The 20,014-nt window shown below is 35.3% G+C and overlaps 1 protein-coding gene across 1 annotated transcript in view; it reads right to left on the bottom strand.

Annotated features, from left to right (window-relative positions):
- Nucleotides 1-20,014, bottom strand: part of LOC142983962 (uncharacterized) — a 106,390-nt gene that overhangs the window by 18,576 nt on the left and 67,800 nt on the right. Inside the window, exon 2 of the mRNA XM_076131187.1 lies at nt 4,935-5,112. Within this exon, the coding sequence (XP_075987302.1) occupies nt 4,935-5,110 (176 nt within the window). The 5' untranslated portion in view covers nt 5,111-5,112. The remainder of the gene's footprint in view (nt 1-4,934; nt 5,113-20,014) is intronic.

The following is a 20,014-nucleotide window of genomic DNA, read 5'->3' as shown; positions in this document are numbered from 1 at the left end:
ATTTACTTTCATCGTATGCTTAGTTCGCTGTAGCATTATGCGGCCGCTCGTTTAAAGAAAGTCCACGTAAAGGTGGCTTAGCTCACGGATTGTTTAAACCAGTGCGAAACTAGTTTTGAGCGCCTCATTTTTCCACTGTTAAGATATGTATAAATTGCCATATTTAAAACACTATGAATTAAGTAAATAAATACAGAAAAACGGGTTGATTTTAGTTAAAATATATTAAAATAACTCATTTTAATTAGAACGTAAATTCTTTAACCGTTTTTGACTTAAAAAAATAACAGTGCGATAAAATTAAATGTCTTTATTTCCTTAAATGTAATTTAAGGATGTGCTCAGATCCTCTTACAGTCTGTAAAACATTTGATGTAGCTATTTTTAGACTTAACCAAAACTTTATTTGTAATACATATCTAAGTACTTAAATAAAACAATAAAAGCAAATAGCGAATATCAACAGTTGAGACAACAATAAAGTATATGTAACAGCAGCACAAAACTGACACAATTACGTAATCAGCCGCCATTTGTATGTGTGGCACGGGCCACGTTGCATTCAGCCACAATAATATGACGCCGTGAGTGAGGTGACACAATATGACGAATTTCTTTATGAAATTTGGTTTTCTATTTATAGGCTTGTTAGTGGTTTTTGTTGGTTATTTTCGGCCAATACAATATTTTTTTTATAGATAGATTTCTATGACGTCATTTTTTTTTATTCAAGTGCTTGATTTTTTAACCACCGACGCAAAAAGAGGGGTGTTATAAGTATGACGTGTCTGTCTGTGTGTCTGTCTGTCTGTGGCATCATAACTCCCGAACGGATGCAGCGATTTCAATTTAGTTCTTTCTGTTTTAGAGGTGACTTATCCATTGACTTTACTTTATTTGCAAATGCTTCGTTTCTTTGCCATTTGTCCCGTGATTTCCTTTTTTGAGTCGATACCTATTAAAAGGTATTTCAAAATAAAATGTGAATGTAAAATCTATAATAATAATGTACTCCTCCTAGCCGATACGGCTACGGCGGTCAGTTTCATTGAAACTGGCCATCTGTGCAGGACTTTGTTTATAGTGTCCAAGTGTGTGCACAATACACAGGTACACTCTCTATTCCATCACTCTCATAGTCTGGTGGGGCGGATAACCGACACAACCAGTGAGAGGTCAGGCGCAGGACCGACGGCTTTACGTGCTCTCCGAGGCGCGGAGGTCTTCGTCCTCAACTTCCCAACTCCGGGCAATCTCTAAGAAATTCTTAACAGAAAATCTCAGAAAAGACTTTTTGGCCCGACCCAGGATTCGAACCTGAGACCTCTCGCACGGCAGCCGCATATACTACCGACCGCGCCTCAGAGTCTATACTAATATTATAAAGCTGAAGAGTTTGTTTGTTTGAACGCGCTAATCTCAGGAGCTACTGGTCAGATTTGAAATAATCTTTCAGTGTTGGATAGCCTATTTATCGAGGAATGCTAGAAGCTATATATCATTACGCTATGACCAATAGGAGCAGAGTACCAGTAAAAAATGTTACAAAAACGGGGAAAATTATGACCCATTTTCTTATGTGACGCAAGCGAAGTTGCGCGGGTACTAGCTAGTATATTATAATTTGAGAAACTACTATAAATAAGAATGAAACCATGAAATTATTTCAGTTTAATATTTACCACTACTTTTTAACTCCTGAAAGATAACGTGAAATTGAAACTTGCTAATGTTTAGACATTTTTAAGGTTTTAAAACAGCTCAGTTACACGCCTTAGTTATATGCCTACAAACAATCCGTCCTTCATAATTCACATGAATCAAGCTAGACATTGTTATTCCTACGTGCCGGGCTTTCAGCAAACCCGGATACCCTTATTATAATGCAAGGTGTAATGTGTCATGGCAGGAAACATGGGAGCCGTAGCAATGTGACACTGACAGTTGTGGTCCGCCATGATTGAAATGTGACAGTTTAGGGAGGCAAAGGAATTGCATGCGTAATGCCAAGTGGCCGTGGAATTGTTTTATGGAAATTATTTTAAGGGTAAGTTCATATGATCGCACGGAGCCGCGCGGAACTTTCGAGCGAGTGGTACAAGATCGAAGTAAACAGCTAGTATCGTCTACATCACCTCCTACATCATGTCCTAGGTGACGTCGCATACGATGTTTCTTAGAGGAATTTGCAACCTTAGGACAAAAAGTTTGAATCGAATAATTTTTTGGATCTTCAAACTTGTAGTTGTCGAAAAATCTGGTCAAAACTATCTGCACTATATAAAAATTTGGTTTGATATCAGAAGTTACAAAATAGTGGGAAGGGCCTATGTTAAAAATAGTCAAGGTAGTCGATATCTAGAAGATTTGTACAAACAGTATTTTGCACAGAAACCACAATTAAACCATTAAAAACATATTTTATACCAGTTTCAAAGTCACAAAAGCCTAACACTTTTTCACCCTACATCATAAAGGGTTACAACAAACAGTTTTCGCCCACATTTATGACAAAAACAGATATTGTACTAATATTAAGATTCTCCTCGTGTGATTACATGTGGCTGTACCGACACATACAAACGCCCACGCATATAACTAATATTACTAGGCTCTACAAACACACGACGCGTGATGGAACCTGTGTAGGCTGGTAATATACATGATATAAAACAAATATCAGCTGTTATTTTGTGGTATGTATTGTTAAAATGTTGAAATATTAGAAATGCGAAAGTTTGTCTGTTACGCTTTCGGAGTAAACTGTTGAACCGATTTTGATGTAATATCGCAAGGGTGTAGTTGAAGAGTCAGCAAATAAAAGCTTCATTCATGTTTTTAAGCAACTTCTACTCTAAGTGGCTGAAATAAATGTGTAAGCTAGAAAAAATACATTTTAACCAATTTATTAGGTACTATCCAGAATTTCTTGAGAACGCTTGTGTCTGCTTACGTGAGTTCAGAGGTTCGACACTTCTATTTCTATTAAAATAAATAGTAGTGGTTTCATGGGACAAACGTTATAAGCGACTAAGAAAATTGTTTTTCAACTTTACCTAAACATTCGGCATAAAAAATATCCAGAATAGCTTTTCTAATAGAAAATATTTATTTGTATTATATTTAATTGCAAAATGTACTTCCCTATTACAGTAAATGTAACGCAACGTCTTAGATATTACGCTAATGGCGACCAATTTCCCTATGATCACCCGATTATTTCCCAAAACCGTCGCATTTAAACCCTTAAATATTAATCAAACCGACATAGAACTCTGTAATGTTACAGCTAAATTAAATCAAGTTGCCAACTTCATAGTGGAACGATTAATTTGAAGTATCAGATCCATTCGGTGGGAGTAGGGAGACCGATATCGAGTATTTGGGCAAGGCTATTGTAAAATGTAGTGGCTATTGGCAGCATGGGATTGCAAGGGATTTTTAGCTAAAGATTAATGTTACTTCGTTGTATTAGGAATAAGGCTGTCGCTGCAGCTCGGTAGGTCGCATCCGATTGCTTATCATGAGGTTTCAGGTTCGATTCCCAGGTCGGACAGCTATATTGGTCATTTTTTATTATTATTATAGAACATTTCTCAAAAGTAGCCTTGAGTTTGCTAAGGCGCCCGGGTAGTGCATAGGACTAACATTGTGAATGGCGAAAACGTGGATGTATTTCATACATCTCTGCCTACACCTTCGGGTATATAGGTGATATTATGTATGAAAATGAATAACGATTCTCTTAAGCACGAAAACACTGTCATCGTAATGTTAAGCAGACTAGCATTTAGGACGTCTCGGTATCCCGCGAAATACTTAGACGACGTTTGGGATTCTGCGGTAATTTGATGCTCATGTCTCGCGCTTGTAGACTCATTATTCATAAAACGATAGGGATGCTTCAGCATTTGCTCGCACGTCGCAAAATAACTAAAAATGGCGCGGCATTCTATGCAATCTTACTCGACGGGATCCCAAAGGATCTTCCAATGTCGCCAGTGGCCACTAGCCTCTATTTTAACACAAATGATATTTTATCGGTCTACCTATTGTTCAGAGTTTCACCTTTCGAATTTTGTTTATAAAATGAAGTAAATCGGAAACATTGTTGGTTTTGTCCCCCGCGGTCGAAGGTTTGCGGTCGGAATGTTATTTCTAACCCTTTGGACCTCTATTGATTGTTTTCAATCGTTTTGTTTTTAGAAGTTGACGTCGGCCATGTTGTTTTACACGTTTTTGTGTTAAGAGTTTATAGACTTCAGTTTGAAATTATTTCAGTGCTAGTTTTGTTATTACTATTAGTATAGTAATTTATAGTATAGTGACTGATTGATCTTACCTATACAATCGTATACACAATTCCACTCGTATTTTAAAAATTCACGTTTATTCAAAGATTCTTTTGACATTTATTAGTAACATTAAATAACACACTAATACTCCAAACTAACGTATCGTCTTTCTTTCAAGTTTTGAAATTTTAAGAGACCCATTAATAAGTTTTTTTCCAAAATATGCTATGTAGCTAATCCGTTATTAATACAATTTCTGAATAGAAACTGGAAAGTCAGATTTTTTAAATAGTAATTTTCATGTTCTGCTGGGCACAACCCTTCCTTTTTTCTTTTTAGGAACGTGTGAAAATAATTTCTCCAATCATCTGCTGTTTAACCCGCCAGTAGTCGCGCATGGGTCGAAAAGACCCAGAACATAGCGCAGAATTTGATCCATATTTTTTATAATATTATTTATTTTTTATAATATTATTTATTATAAAAAATACGGATCCATATTTTTTTATAATATTATTTATAATAAAAAATACGGATCAATTCTGTCGGCGGGTTAACAGCTTCACCCTTTTCGTGAGTGACTGAAAATAACCTCTCCAATCGTTTGTAGTATCAAAGGCTTTTATATATCTTACTTACCTCCACATAGCCTTAAGTTGGTCACAGGTCGGCTCGTCAGTCTTAGCGAGCTCGCGGTCCCGCACCCTGGCCGGGCGGGGGGAGAGGATCGCCTCCTGGTCCAGGCGCTGGCCCAGCACGGCGCACGCGCATCCCACCACGCTCCATATGCTTAGCACGCGGAATAACGACCACATGGCTGTGGACAAAGATATAAGGAGTTAGTTTTGTTGTGATGGTAAGCAAATGCTGGTGAGGTTTGACTTTGGATGAGTGACCAGTTACGCCTTCACATTTTTTAAATCATAAAGTAAAAGGTTGTTTGTTTTCGAAATAAATGCATTATTTATCTTCTCCGTGCTTCAGACGGAGATACCTTTACATTTGGTCTATTCATTAGTCGGGCAAGCAGTTATTGGATTTTCATATTTCTAAAATATTAGCTCGGAGTTTGACGAGTACTTGTATCTAACAAGTACTCATTGAACACGCAAAAAACTAGTTACACATTATGATTCTAAAAATATAAACAGTATTTATTACACCTTTGCTCACGCATTTAATTTTGTATACAATACAGTTATATTGTAAAAAGAACTTATATTTAGTAACTAACTTATGCCACACATTGCTATAAGTAGCAAGATATTAAATGTTGTAAATTATAATCCGTTGATAATCCGTTACGACGGCGACACGAGAGGGATTCTATTCCTGGCTGAGTCAACACCAAGTTCTAAAGGTCACGTTTACATTTGGCAAACAATAAGGTGCTGTCTTAACTGTTTTTATTGTAGTCAAGTGGGCGTATGGTAAGGCCATCTAAGACACATATTTGAGCTGTATTAAAAACTGTCATGGTTCAAATTAAAATGCATTTTTATTGCCGTGGCGCAGTGGTTTAGGTCGCCACGCTGATACCACTGCAACGGGAGGTCGTGGGTTCGATTCCCACACGGAGCAATTATTTGTGCGATCCACAATTAATTGTTTCGGGTCTGGTTGTGCTTTGTGTCCGTTGTTTGTATGTTTGTAAAAGTCCCCGCGACACAAGAGCAATTCTTAGTGCGGGAGTTGTCTTTTAAAAAAACAAAGATAAAAACAAAAACAAAGATTGCTTAGTTGAAAGGCCATCTTTTCTGATATGTCGTTAATGTTGGTTGCAAAATAATATTAATAGTTATGTATGAATGTTGTTACATAAATGAAATACGTATTTATCGATAAAAGGCGATTATACAGGAATCGCAGTATTTCATAGTCTATCTGCAACGGACTCCAATGTATTAACAATTAGTATGTATGATTATTTAAGTATGCATGCAGATTTAAGAGCTATAATATAAAAAAACCGTTTAACAAGATTTATTGACTGTGACTTGTAAATGAATACCTTATCCGAGAGATAAAATTCCAGCAGTTGAATGAAAACCACTGGCAAAATTACACCTGATAAACTAACCAATACTTATTCAGAAGAACTTATTGTTTTTCACACCGCGAATAGTTTGCCACAAACACTTTGCCTAGTCTAACAAGAGCCTTACATTTCAATACACACACGAAGACTCCGTGGGCTGATCCACAGCAGATTGAAGTCCTTTATGTACTTGTCACGGCTTGTTCCGACTTTGTTGCTAGTTTTATACTGCGTGTTTGCTCGGAAATATCAGCTGGTGTATGTATTGTTTTGTAAAAGTTTTATAACGTGCAAGGTAATCTATACTAATATAATAAAGCTGAAGAGTTTGTTTGTTTGTTTGAACGCGCTAATCTCAAGAACTACTGGTCCGATTTGAAAAATTCTTTCAGTGTTAGAAAGCCTATTTATAGAAGACTATAGGCTATATATCATCACGCTACTATCAATAGGAGCAAAGTACCAGAAAAAAATGTTACGAAAACTGGAGAAATTATGACCTATTCTCTCTTATGTGCCGCAAGCGAAGTTGCGCGGGTCAGCTAGTTTTATTATAGAATTGCTTTTGTTACGAACTTTGATGGACGATGGACAGAGAAAAGTTAGGAAATGATAATTAATTTTGATGCGCCAGAAGAACAATTTTTAGACAATTTTTAACCGCAAAATGACCTGAAATTTAGTTTTGGTTTACAAAATATATAATTTAGACCGATTTCAGATGATAAAGAGACGGAATCTTAGTAACAAAACCGATTAAGTCGGTTAGTAGAAGGCGGTAGTGCCTTTAAAGATATGATTTCATTAAACATATTTTTATTGTTTTCTGTGGTATAACTTAACAATAACTATCGACGTGAATTGACGTAATAATTTAAACAAAACATTGAGAAAATCAAAGAAAAAGAGGAAAGAAAATAAGAGGAACTACATTTAACTTTTATATGAAATATTACATGATAAAACCATAGCTTCTTACTTATAGTTTCCTATGAATTCCATTTTAACATCCCACACGATCTTCCGAAATCCAAAAATACTTAGATATGTATTTGTATGTAGTTTTATGTGTATACAGGATGTTTTTATTTTGCCACTGTGTGTGATCGGTGTGATAGAGCACCCACGCCTGTACCATGTTAGCCCTATGTAAATATATACATATGTTAGGGGTGGCACGCGTGGAAAGGTGAAGCGAAGATATTCCGGGTATTCTTGAAATGTAATTTTTTTTAACTCATTACTGTCCCACTGCAGGGCAAGGGTCTCCTCCCAAACAAGGGGGAAGTGTTAGGCCTTAAGTCCACCACGCTGGCCAAGTGCGGGTCGGGAAATGTAATACTTTGTTTAAAATAAGTAATATTAAATATGTGTCTTAAATTATTTCATTTATAAATTACATTGATTTCCAGATTTGCTTTGCTCAATTATTTGTGAGTACCAAATCTTATAAAGTGTTGTCGTTTTTACACGATTCACCAAAATAAAAAGTAACTTATATGTTTAATTACTATTATAATAATGTAGTAGTCAAAATTGTACGTATTTGCCGTATTTGTCAAATAACTAAAAGGTCAAAGAAACGAAACAATATTTTAAAATCGTAAAAAGTATTTCAAATTCTAAACGTCTACATACAAGCTAAGATTGAAGTATCTACAAAGGTACAAATTTACGAATTCAACGTAAATACTCATGAGTATAATTACTTCAAGTTACAGTCTAAAATAATTAGCAAACGGGTCTAGACTCAAAGGAACGATATTATCATTAACTAGCTGACCCGCGCAACTTCGCTTGCGTCACCTAAGAGAATGGGTCAAAATTTTCCCCGTTTTTGTAACATTTTTCGTTGCTACTCCGCTCCTAATGACCGTAGCGTGATGTTATATAGCCTATAGCCTTCCTCGATAAATGGGCTATCTAACACTGAAAGAATTTTTCAAATCGGACCAGTAGTTACTGAGATTAGCGCGTTCAAACAAACAAACAAACAAACAAACAAACAAACAATCAAACAAACAAACAAACAAACTCTTCAGCTTTATTATATTAGTATAGATTTACTACGATAATTGACAGATTGTATAAATGGCGGCCGATTTCATTCGTTGGATGTTGAGACGACAATATTCAGATAGGGACCTTCTCAAGTGCTTTTATAAGAAAAAGGTATTTGTTTTTTTGGCTACTCTTCAAGAACTGTTCATATTTGTATTGATAGTTTAAAAATACATGTCTTTGGTTAGATAAATACGGGTTAAGGATTTTTGTGCGCGATATTTTGTTTTAGAGTCATTGATTTTGAATTTATTAAGTTTTAAAGCTGTTTTAATCTCACGAAGCTATAAAATATGATTTATATTTTATCTTAATTGCTTATAGCAAGTTGGTCTTAAAAGTAGGTAACCCTTCTTAGCATGGATACGCTTTACTCATATACCATTACTGTCCCACAGTTTGTATATATAGACCACCAAATAGTGAGTTTACTTTATTTGAGTCGATAATGGAGGACATATTAAAGCGTTTAAGTATAAGCAACAAGTATGTAGTAGTGTGTGGTGATTTTAATGTAAATTTACTTGAGCAATCTTCGACTAGTACGAGACTTAAGTCACTATTTAAATCATTTAATTTAGTTTTTTTATTTAATGAGCCCACTAGAATCACTGCACATTCTGCTACATGCTTGGACAATATATTCTGCAACTGCGAATGCTTAGGTAGGGAAATCTTAAGTGAATTAACATCGGACCATTGTGGACAGAAGGCTATATTTCCTGTTAGGGTAGATAATAGGTTAAAGAAAATTACTTGTAGGCCTATTACTAGGGATCGTTTAGTATTATTTAATAGTGAGATAGCTAGTGCTATGACGAAGTTAGACGACACCGAAGAACACCCGGATAACCTTTACACATCGTTATTCAACATTATTGAATCCAAGTTTAAAACTATCTTCAAAGAGAAAACCATACTAGATAACAATAGGAAACTCAAATTTTGCGATTGGGCGACAGCAGGTATTTATAAAAGTAGAGCTAGGTTGTATGAGCTTTATTCCATGAAACAGTTCAATTTTAATCCTAAATTTCTTGAATACGTTAGGAACTATTCAAAAATTTTTAAGAGAACTTGTGTTGCTGCTAAATCCTTACACTTAAGCAACAAAATTAAAAGCTCAGACAATACGATCAAAACCACATGGAATATCATTAACAACGAAACAGGTCGTGCTATCCAGCGCGAAAATAATTTTGAACTGAAAGTAAATGACACGATTATCACCAACAACTTAGAGGTTGCTCAGACGTTCAATACTTTCTTCGCTGATATTCCCACAGCTACAACTAGCTCCTTGAATTCCTGTCCTGCCAAGGCAGAATGTTTACTTCGAAATAGTGTAGAAGAGTGTGGTAGTGTTTTTTTCTTCAAACATATCAACTCTAATGATGTAGTTAAGGCTTTTAGGTCGCTCAACTCCAAAAAAACACCTGACCTCTGGGGCATCTCTGTTAAATTAGTAGAAAGTATCATCCTGGAAATAGCCTCCCATTTGGCTTTAATATTTAATAGGTGCGTAGATGCTGGTGTGTTTCCGGACTTAATGAAACACAGTAAAGTAGTACCACTCTTTAAGAAGGGATCTAAGAGTGAGCCCAGCAATTTCAGGCCCATTTCCATCTTGCCTGCGGTTAGCAAAATCTTCGAAAAGGTCATATTAGAGCAGCTCGAAAGTCACTTTAACTCGAATCAGCTATTTCATGGTAAACAGTATGGTTTCACAAAGGGTAGGTCAACGATCGATGCAGGTATTTCGCTCGTCAAGCATATCTATGATGCTTGGGAGACATCCCAGGACGCCATTGGGGTGTTCTGCGATCTCTCCAAAGCATTTGACTGTGTCCAACATAATACGCTCCTTAGGAAACTAAACCACTATGGAATTAGGGATACAGCGCTCGATTTACTTGCGTCATATTTGAGTAATAGGATTCAACGAGTAGATATCAATGGTGTAAGGTCTTCAGGTTCAGCTGTTTCTCTCGGCGTGCCTCAGGGTTCGATACTCGGTCCGTTTCTTTTTCTCGTATATATAAACGATCTCCCCTTTCAGGTGCAGGACTTATGTGATATTATATTATTTGCAGATGACACTTCACTCATTTTTAAAGTAGATCGTTCGAAGTCTTGTTTTATTGATATCAATAGTATTCTTGAACAGGTCCACAACTGGTTCACTTGTAATAATCTGTTATTAAATTCTGACAAAACTAAGTGCATTAGGTTCACTATGCCCAACGCGAGGAATTTAGGTACTAACATAGTCGTAAATGGGCAAACTATCGATTTGGTAGATTCGGCAACTTTTTTAGGTATCAGTCTGGATAGCAAGCTCCAATGGGGCACTCAAATAGCGCATCTCTCGGAGAGACTCAGCTCCGCCGCGTACGCAATCAGAAAAGTAAGACAGTTTGCTGGTGTGGATGCGGCAAGACTGGTTTACTTTAGTTATTTTCACAGCGTCATGTCTTACGGTATATTACTGTGGGGTAAGGCTGCTGATATAGATGTTATTTTTGTCCTTCAAAAAAGAGCTATCCGTGCAATTTATAGTTTAGGAGCGCGAGACTCCTTGAGAGAGCTTTTTGGGCAGATAGGGATACTGACGGTGTCATCACAGTATGTGCTTGCAAACTTGTTGTATATAAAACAAAATTTAGGGACTTTCGCAACAAATAGCGATAGACACAATTACAACACTAGAAACAGACACAAATTAGTAGGTCCCCATCATCGTTTACACAAGGTGCACAATTCGTTTGTAGGTCTCGGCATTCGTTTCTTCAACAAGCTTCCAAAGCACATCATGGATTTACCCCTGCCAAAATTCAAAGTTACTGTTAAGGAACATCTCGTTAGGAAAGCTTATTACAGAATTGATGAGTATCTAAACGACAATAGCTCTTGGGATTAGTCGCTCGCTTGATTAGGATTCTTTGAAATTAGGGAACTTTGCTATAAATTGTATAAACTCAGTAGCAGTAGGTCTAAATATTGTAAAATATGGGCAATTAATGATGCAAATAGGTGATGTTACGTACAATTTGATGTTATTCATAAAACTGTCACTTTTTTCTTTTATAATGTTCACAACCAGAGTGCTCACTTGCTGCCCATATTCTTATTATCACATGCTAGTAGGTGCTCCCAACATACGGTATGATCAGAGACTAATAAATAACCTAGCTATGTTTATTTAACTTAATTGACGTTTAGTCTATATCGCTGATTGTTGGCAGCTCCTCGCATGATCAATTATTGTATCAACCACATTGTAAAACTTTTTGGCGATTGAAAAGAGTGGCCGTGAGTTTCTCGCTAGCTCTTCTCATAAGGCTCTACCCCCTTTCCGAGCTAGTGGTAGATTCAGTAATTGTAACGACTATCATAAGTGTCAATATTTGACCTAAATGAATAAATGATTTGATTTTGATTTTGATTTTGACCACTACTCGTCAAACGAGTATCTGCACCAAAGTTTGAATGAGTCTAGAACAATTTATCGACGGATAGGCGCAATTGGACACGTGACTTAAAAAAGTACCTCCTTTTTATGTAATATCTATTATTTCTACCTCCTTTACTTAACCTATAATGAAAATACTAGCTGTGACGTAACACTGACAAAAGGCCTGGCTAAAAGTAATAGTGTCCGATGTATCCATCGGTCCGTCGGTCTGTTTACCGGCAACTGGAGCGTTCGCTCTGTTTGCTTTGCGAAGTGCTTCCCCGAAACGATTGTAAAGGCGACTGTACATCGCCGTGAATGTGCTGCGATTTTAGTTGTATCAAAGCTAGGCAAAAAGGTCTGTAAATCTGCTGCAGGTACCGTTTCTAGTCAACGCGAATGGATTCTACGACGCGACGTCCAGTAGAATAATTTTTATTAAATGTAGAATTGTTCATATATTATTATGATCGTTTAAAATGTCTAGTTAAGTTTAATTACCTTGTATGTTAATTTTTAATTGTGTAAAATTTAACAGCTACGAGCTAAGGATTCGATTCGAATTTTATATCGAACAAAACTGCTAAAAAACTAAGCTTACTACACTAGTCTTTGTTATGTGGCTTTTTCATATGTATTTTTTACGCCCTTTTTGACTTGTTATAAATAAAAATTAAACAAATGACATGTAGTTCTCTTGACTCTTTGAAGATAAATGTATATTCCGTCGTGACCTTTTTGAGCCGAACACGTTTAAATACCAATGGGCTTTAGAATAAGAAGACAGGCTTATTGCCATGGTGTACGAAGTCCTTTACGTGCCCATTTGCGTGTTGTAGCCAATATATGACGGTGATTGCAGTTTGATCGCATTCAAACAATGTCGCTTTGATAAATGACTTTTACTAAAACACCTCTATTTTGCCGTTAAAAGGTACAAAATACCTCCTTTGTTTATTTGTTCGCTTGACGATGGCGTTGTTTCTATTAGCCGTAGCGATTATTAGCTAGCGATTATAAATATTTTTTTAAGCGCAATTTTTTTAACCCGTCCATTCCCACTGCTGGGCAAGTGTCTCCTTCCAAACAAAGGAGGGATTAGTCCTTGAGTCCATCACGCTGACAAAGTGCGGGTTGGGGACTTTTTATGCCCTCAATAAATGTTTTAAGCAAATTTCAGGCATGCGTGGTTTGTCTATGTTTTACTTCGCTGTTAGAGCAATGAGCAACACTCGACCACTTGCATGGGAGGTGCCTACTCGTACCAATATATTATGTGATCATCAAATTTTTGAGTTAATTTCGATATAGACTTGAAAAACGACCAGCACTTTCCCGTAATTTAAATGCACTAATTTTTAAAAGTAGTAAACTAAATTGCGTCCTACTTTTATGCAGCAGAGTTAAACTGATTGCGGGGAAAGTTTATACAGCATCTGTTACCTAATTAAAATTTATAATACAGTTTTAAACGGATAAACGGTCCATGAAGTGAGAACGAGAGCAAAACTGAGAAATACTGCCGCCTGCGGATTTATACTAATTAACTTTAGTTATGTATGGTTGCATAATCTATATTTGCTTTATTTGAAATGTGATAAGTAGATGAACGTGTGCACACAATATTTTAGTTTTTAGATGACTAGTGTCTGCTCCCGACTTTGTCTGCGTAAACGGATTTACTCGGGTAAAAAATGTCCTATGTCGTTAGCGTTCTTTTCAGGATCATAATGCGATTATTATACTCGGTACTGAAAAGTGACACTACTTATATAAACATAGGATAGATATAAACAAAATATGTGGTTCATATCTATATGATTTTATAAAATTTTCTTCACTACAAAACGCTTAAGCATCCCTTCACAAGTCGCCATAAAGTCTCGCCCTTACTTAAAACAAGGCCCACATAAATTGGTAGCTTGTATAAATTCTAATTTAATTAGTTCTCGAGATATTAAGACTCGTTTATTATCTAAACAGACGTTCAATTTGTCTTTACTAAGATTTTTGAGGCTATAGAAGATGTTATTGCATAAAACAGTACTAATTATGTTTCAGAGCACGTGTAGAAGGTTATTTTATTATCTATTTTAGGTAAAGTAAGTTACAGCCGCATGGATCGATCTGTAAGGTTCAGCAAAGCTCGTCTAGGTTATTCCGTGGATGGGTGACCATATTATACATCTCTCAGTGTCTCGAAGGCACGTTAAATAATTGTGGATCTCTGCTGTAATTTTCGAAGATCTTTGACAGTCTTTAACAGTAGTCAGAAACTTGAGAGTCTGACAACCAGTCTTACCGAAGGGAATCGTGTTACAACCTAGGTTACTGAGTTGTGGAGGTCCGTATCCGCAGCAGCGCTATGTAAAATACTGGTATTTAGCTGCATCCGGTGAGATTGGAAGCCTACTCCAACATAGTTAAGGCTAGGCTGATGATGATATCGAAGAACTAAGGATATATAATAAATAGTAAATGTGCTTCAGGCTCTCGTAATAAAAAAAGGTTCAAAGCCGGACAGTTTATGAGAAGCCTTAAAAAATATAAATTGTAAGGAAGGCTTTAATTAGTTCTAAGTTACCGAGACTGCGCCATTTGTTATCCGTTGAGACATTCAATTTTATTTCACAGATTTTTTGGTGAAAAATTACTGAAATCTGGCGTCAACTTGTTTGGTCTTGTTATTAAGCTAATATTAATTTATTTTTTGAAGGCAAACTTGTTACTGTAAACAATTTGAACTAGGGATATTAATATTGGGCTTTTGTTTTTAGAAAAACAAAATTAGGTTGAATTGTAAGCCTTGGAGGCTGTACTCGTGTAAAAATCTTTTAAATACAAAATCGCATAAATGGTATCATATATTATGTTTATCATTTGTTTAGTATACAAGAGTGTCGGACCTTGAATAATGGCGTACTTATGGGGAAGACCTCATCAGTTAATAGAACAGAAAAAAAGATGAAGAATGACAGATGTATTTCAGGCTATAAGCGATAGTAGATAATTATTGAAAAACACGAGGAAGATCCAAACGGATATGGTGTGATGATCTGGTTTGAACATACGTAAAGCCCACTGTCTTATCTGGAGGGTGTCTTTGAAGTGGAGGGATGGTTTTAATTAAGCTTACTGTGCATTCTTCTTATAGGTTAAGTGAAAAGCCTTTTTTTAAAGTAATAGAATCATTGAATTTTTCTTATACAATTATATGCATTCTGAAGTTAAAGTATGGGTCGTTATAGCCTAAAATACAGATAATTGAATTTGAATTTAGTCTGTAACTCTTGCTAATATTATCTATGAAGCATCGAATCATTTCAATATATTGTTCTTATACAGGAAAAATGTTCATAATGAATACAGAAATCTTTTCCTTCCACATTCATAAATGTTTCACTAGTCAGGTGCAAATACTACGCACCTGGTATTTCTGAATAAATCATACTTGGATATTTTTCTTGGAAACAGGACGCGTCTATTTCCTTGTGTAAATATGATTTCGTTCACATCTCGTTTATAAAGTTTGATATTCATATCGAGATATTTCTATATCTGAAAGGGCAGAGAGTATTTACGAATAGAAAAATAATATAATTGATGGTGTTGAAAAACGTATGTGTTAAAAATATATATTTTAATTTTGAACCATAAACAATATATTACCTACATACATACTTAACTTCACGCCTGTTAAACCCGAAGGTGTAGGCAGAGGTGTATGAAATACACCGGCGTTTCACCATTAACGGTTTAAGTACCATATGATAGGGGCCTGCAAATTATATTATAGGCGTAAAAGTGGACATTACCATAGTTAAATAAATTTGAATTCAAATAATATTGATCGATAGATTTTTACACATTGCATGTTTAAGACGTCAAAACTCTTCCTCGTATTTAGTTACTTAAAATTACTGAGGATAATAATGATTTTGTTTTGCATAAATATTAAAGATATGTTTTATAGGTACCCATCTATATTTAATACATCCCAAGATATCAATACATAATTTAAAAGCCTTCGAACGCAAGCATCATTAACCCCAAAGCTTTCCGCTTGATCGGTTCCAGCCAATTTAACAAGAGGCCAGATATAACCCGCATTGCTTTATCTCGAGCCAAAAGCCTTGTGTTCAAAGTATAGGTACGAGTGTGAAAAGATAAAAAAATACAGGTATTGTGTTTTATAATATCTTTTGTGGTGAAAGTGTGTTTGTTTTGAATTGTTTTTGTATTTACGCTTGGCACGTGGTTGGATATTAAATACAGATATTTCTGAACATAATAATGTATTTCTAGCCCATATTTGGCTACGGTTAAGGGTGCAGGGGTTTGTATATAGTGTCCAAGTGTGTGCACAATACTCAGGTACACTTCTTATTCTATCACTTTAATAGTCTGGTGGGACGAATAACCAACACGACCAGTCGTAGAGGCGCAGGACTGTCGCCTTTACGTGATCTACGATCTCGATGGAACTCCAGGCAATCACTGAGAAATTCTTAATAGAATACTCAAAAATAACTTTTTCTCGACCTGTAATTCACCCACGACCGCGCCACAAAGGCATTCATTTTCTAATTATAGCCATTCCGGTGGACAGCAAAATTGTGATCATATAGTAATTTAATCATTCATTATAATCGTAAGATTCCATTCCGGTTCATAAAACTTAAATAGGTTCTCATATCAATTCAATAAACTTGTATAAACCTCCTCCAAACTAAATCTTAAACCAATGAGCCGCTAAACCTTTCAAATTAACGGCCAGAATAAATAGAATCTAAATATAGCGGCTTTTACCATAATAAATAATATATCCTTGAGGGTCCCTAACAAGACATGGACCCGTATAAGTACCCTACATATGGAATTAGTGTAGTAAATCAAAGGACCTCCGCCCTACGGTAATTACATTCAGCAGTGGCCAAACGGACTCTAATCAACTGTTGGCAGCCCTGCGGATTGGTAAGGGTTGTCAAATGATATTGAAACGGAATTGATATATTTTTTGTTGTTGATATAAGGCAGTGTTGGGCAAAATTTAGTTTGATTGATGATTGATGATTAAGATTAAATTATTTATTCATGACTAATGAATGATGACTAAAAAAATTCAATCATGAGTCGTGATTGATGATTAATTAGTGTTAGTGTTAGTTATTCAATCATGACTAAAATTTCAATGACTAAAAATAATAGTTAAATAAAACTAAGCTTTTCAAGTCTACGTTCCATGACTGACTGTTTTGTTAATCACAGGTTTTTAATTAAAGCTAGTTTTACAACAGAATCAGTTAAATTTTTTTTAATTTACACAGGTACACATTTGCAAAAATAAGTTCGGGCTAATTTAGTTTAAAATAATTTAAATTGCTTTTTAAAACTACGCGTTTTGAAAATCAAATTTTATAAATAATGGAATTATCTTCTTTCAGTCAACTTAAGGTGGTGATCAGTTATAGTTTTATAGATGTGTTCAATTAAACTAAAATTATGTCACCTGAATTATTTTTTTTAGTTTAATCATCATACAAAAATACAATAAATTAGTCATCAGTCATTTAATCATTAAATGATTGATGACTAATTTATTTAATCATGATTATGATTATTATTTTTACTCATGATTAATTCAATCATGACTAAATAATTCATGACTAAATTAGTCATGACTAATCAATTGATTGAAAAAATTAGTTGATTGACCCAACACTGATATAAGGACTAAGAAGATGTTTAAGAATTTAAAGAAGGATCGGAACTTCCAAGTATAAAAAATCATTACACACTACACTCGGAAAAATGTTTGGAAAACTAATCAGCGCCTCTGACGGATTTTACAACAAAAAAAATCATTTGTTAAGGGCATGCAGAGTCCCATGCATCCGCATTTGGACATCATGGATTACTGAAAGACTAAGCCCTCTCTCGTCCGGGAAGATACCCTTGCCCAGCAGTGGGACAGTAACGGGTTATTTGTTAAAAAAATCTTCAAGTAATTTAAAGTCCCCAACCCGCCCTTGGCCAGCGTGGTAGACTCAAGGCCTAAGCCCTCCCTCATTCCGGGAGGAGATCCTTAGCCAGCATTAGGACATCAATGGGTTAAATTTATTAATTTGAAACGTCATACCTACCTACTGTAGAGAATCGCTACCGAATCAAATTTCAAGTGAAACACCATTTGGCAGGCATTCATGTATGATCTAATGTGATTAATTAACCACTGACTCCAGCGATCAATAACCGCTAACAACGAACAGCGTTCAGTTAATATAATAATTGAATTACATATCCATTGTCATGGCAACGGACAATAGTAGCGAGATATCCTACAGACTATCGAGTATCGAGAGACATTATAAATGTGCTTTAAAATTAGTTCCTTCGGAGCCCGGTAGAGGCGCTAAACAGATTTTCATGAAAAAATCCTTCAGCTACAGCTACAACTAATTTTTTACAGTCGGTACAAGAGAAGAGTATCGAGAGTTTGACATTTAAAATCTACCTAAAATTAGTTCCTACAGTACCTCTCTCTAATCTCGATCGATGATCGAGATTTATACAAAAAAAGGCAAGATAGGGATGCAAAAGTTTGGATATTGGCTACCTAATCTCACCGAAACTACTGAATTTATTTCAATTAACATATCGGACACTTTTTGCTCAGAGAAATCGTTCCATGGGGACCAAATAGCGAGCTGAAGAATGTTTATTATATCAGACAAATTAATTATATTATTAATACAATTACAAGCTCAAGGTTGTATCCTAAAACCCCTACCAAACCCTTCGTCTAAAAGCGTATGACGTTTTACTTCAAAAAATTCTCCCCTTAACAAATTCTCAAAATAAATATAAATATCTAACAATTTACCAGAACATCGCTAAATAGAACCTCGCCATTGTAACGTCAGGAAGGAAGCAATTCCAATGATTCCACGAAAAAATATACATTCTACGAAATTTTGGAACCATTTTTTATTTATACTTAATTTATAAAGAGCCTTTCTGTGATCTTAAAAATAGAATTTGCCGCGTATCCTTTGTTTGGTACTTAAATTTATCTATTATGTCTGTTACTTAGATCTCTCCTATGTTTTTATAATAGTAATGATAGTCTTTTTTCAGTCTTATTTCTTTAGTCAGTACTATCGAGCATAGAAAGTTTGACATTTAAAATTCAGTACCTGCGGCAACCGCTAGGGGCCCTGATCTGGTTTGGCTTTAGGTGATTGATAGTCGATAGTGGCAGAAAATCGCGCAAAGGGTTACTTTTTTAGTTATACCTAACTTTTGGAATAACAAGAAATGATAGCCGTTTTAATGTATGTGCTTACTAAATAGTTATTCTGATATAAATAAATATAATCTAGTCTTATTTACAAAATATACACGCAAAGATGTTAACTTCTATAGATAATTGAAAGATATCTTTAGAGCTTTCAACCTAAGTAATTCATAGGCAAAATTAATCAGGATTGAAATTCTACGCCATTCGACGCAAATTGTATTCCTCTTCATTGAAAAATCAACGCCTTTTATCAATTGAACACCAAATATTAAGTCGCCAAATGAGCAGTTTAGCAAATTCATTAACACTTTTGAACAGTTAGGTTAAACTCATAAATCAATATCTCATTGCAGTTTTTAAAAGCGCAGCTGACACCGACTAGTTCCGTACATTAATCATGAACGTAATACGAAACCTGTCAGCTGAAACACTAAAATACTGGTTGAAAATTATAGGTTTTTGAACAACGTCTAGGATTATATTGACTGTAGTATGAAGTTAGTCAGGGCCGTTTTCAATAAACTATCTGTGTATTGTTTACTTACTAAAGATAAGAATTATTATCTATCTTTTATTGTTACTATTGATTTCTATAACCTATTCATGTATGAATGATAGGCACTTTGACGCAATAATTATTATTTAGTATAATACTAGAAGTATCTAAACGCAAACAAATTGGGTAAAAGCTTATTAACTGAGCATAGCATGTATTTCAAAAATAAACGAATAATAGGTACAATTTTTTTCAACCACTCACCAAAACATGCAACTACACTTTTCTCACCAAAGAGAGTAGTAAATTAAAACATCAACTTATATATACGACGACAACAACGACTCACTACTACAAACAGAGCACTGCA

This window comes from Anticarsia gemmatalis, chromosome 25 (assembly GCF_050436995.1).
Source record: "Anticarsia gemmatalis isolate Benzon Research Colony breed Stoneville strain chromosome 25, ilAntGemm2 primary, whole genome shotgun sequence".
NCBI lineage: Eukaryota > Metazoa > Arthropoda > Insecta > Lepidoptera > Erebidae > Anticarsia > Anticarsia gemmatalis.
The sequence above is the reverse complement of the archived record's forward strand: the minus strand, read 5'-3'. Positions and strand labels throughout refer to the sequence as shown.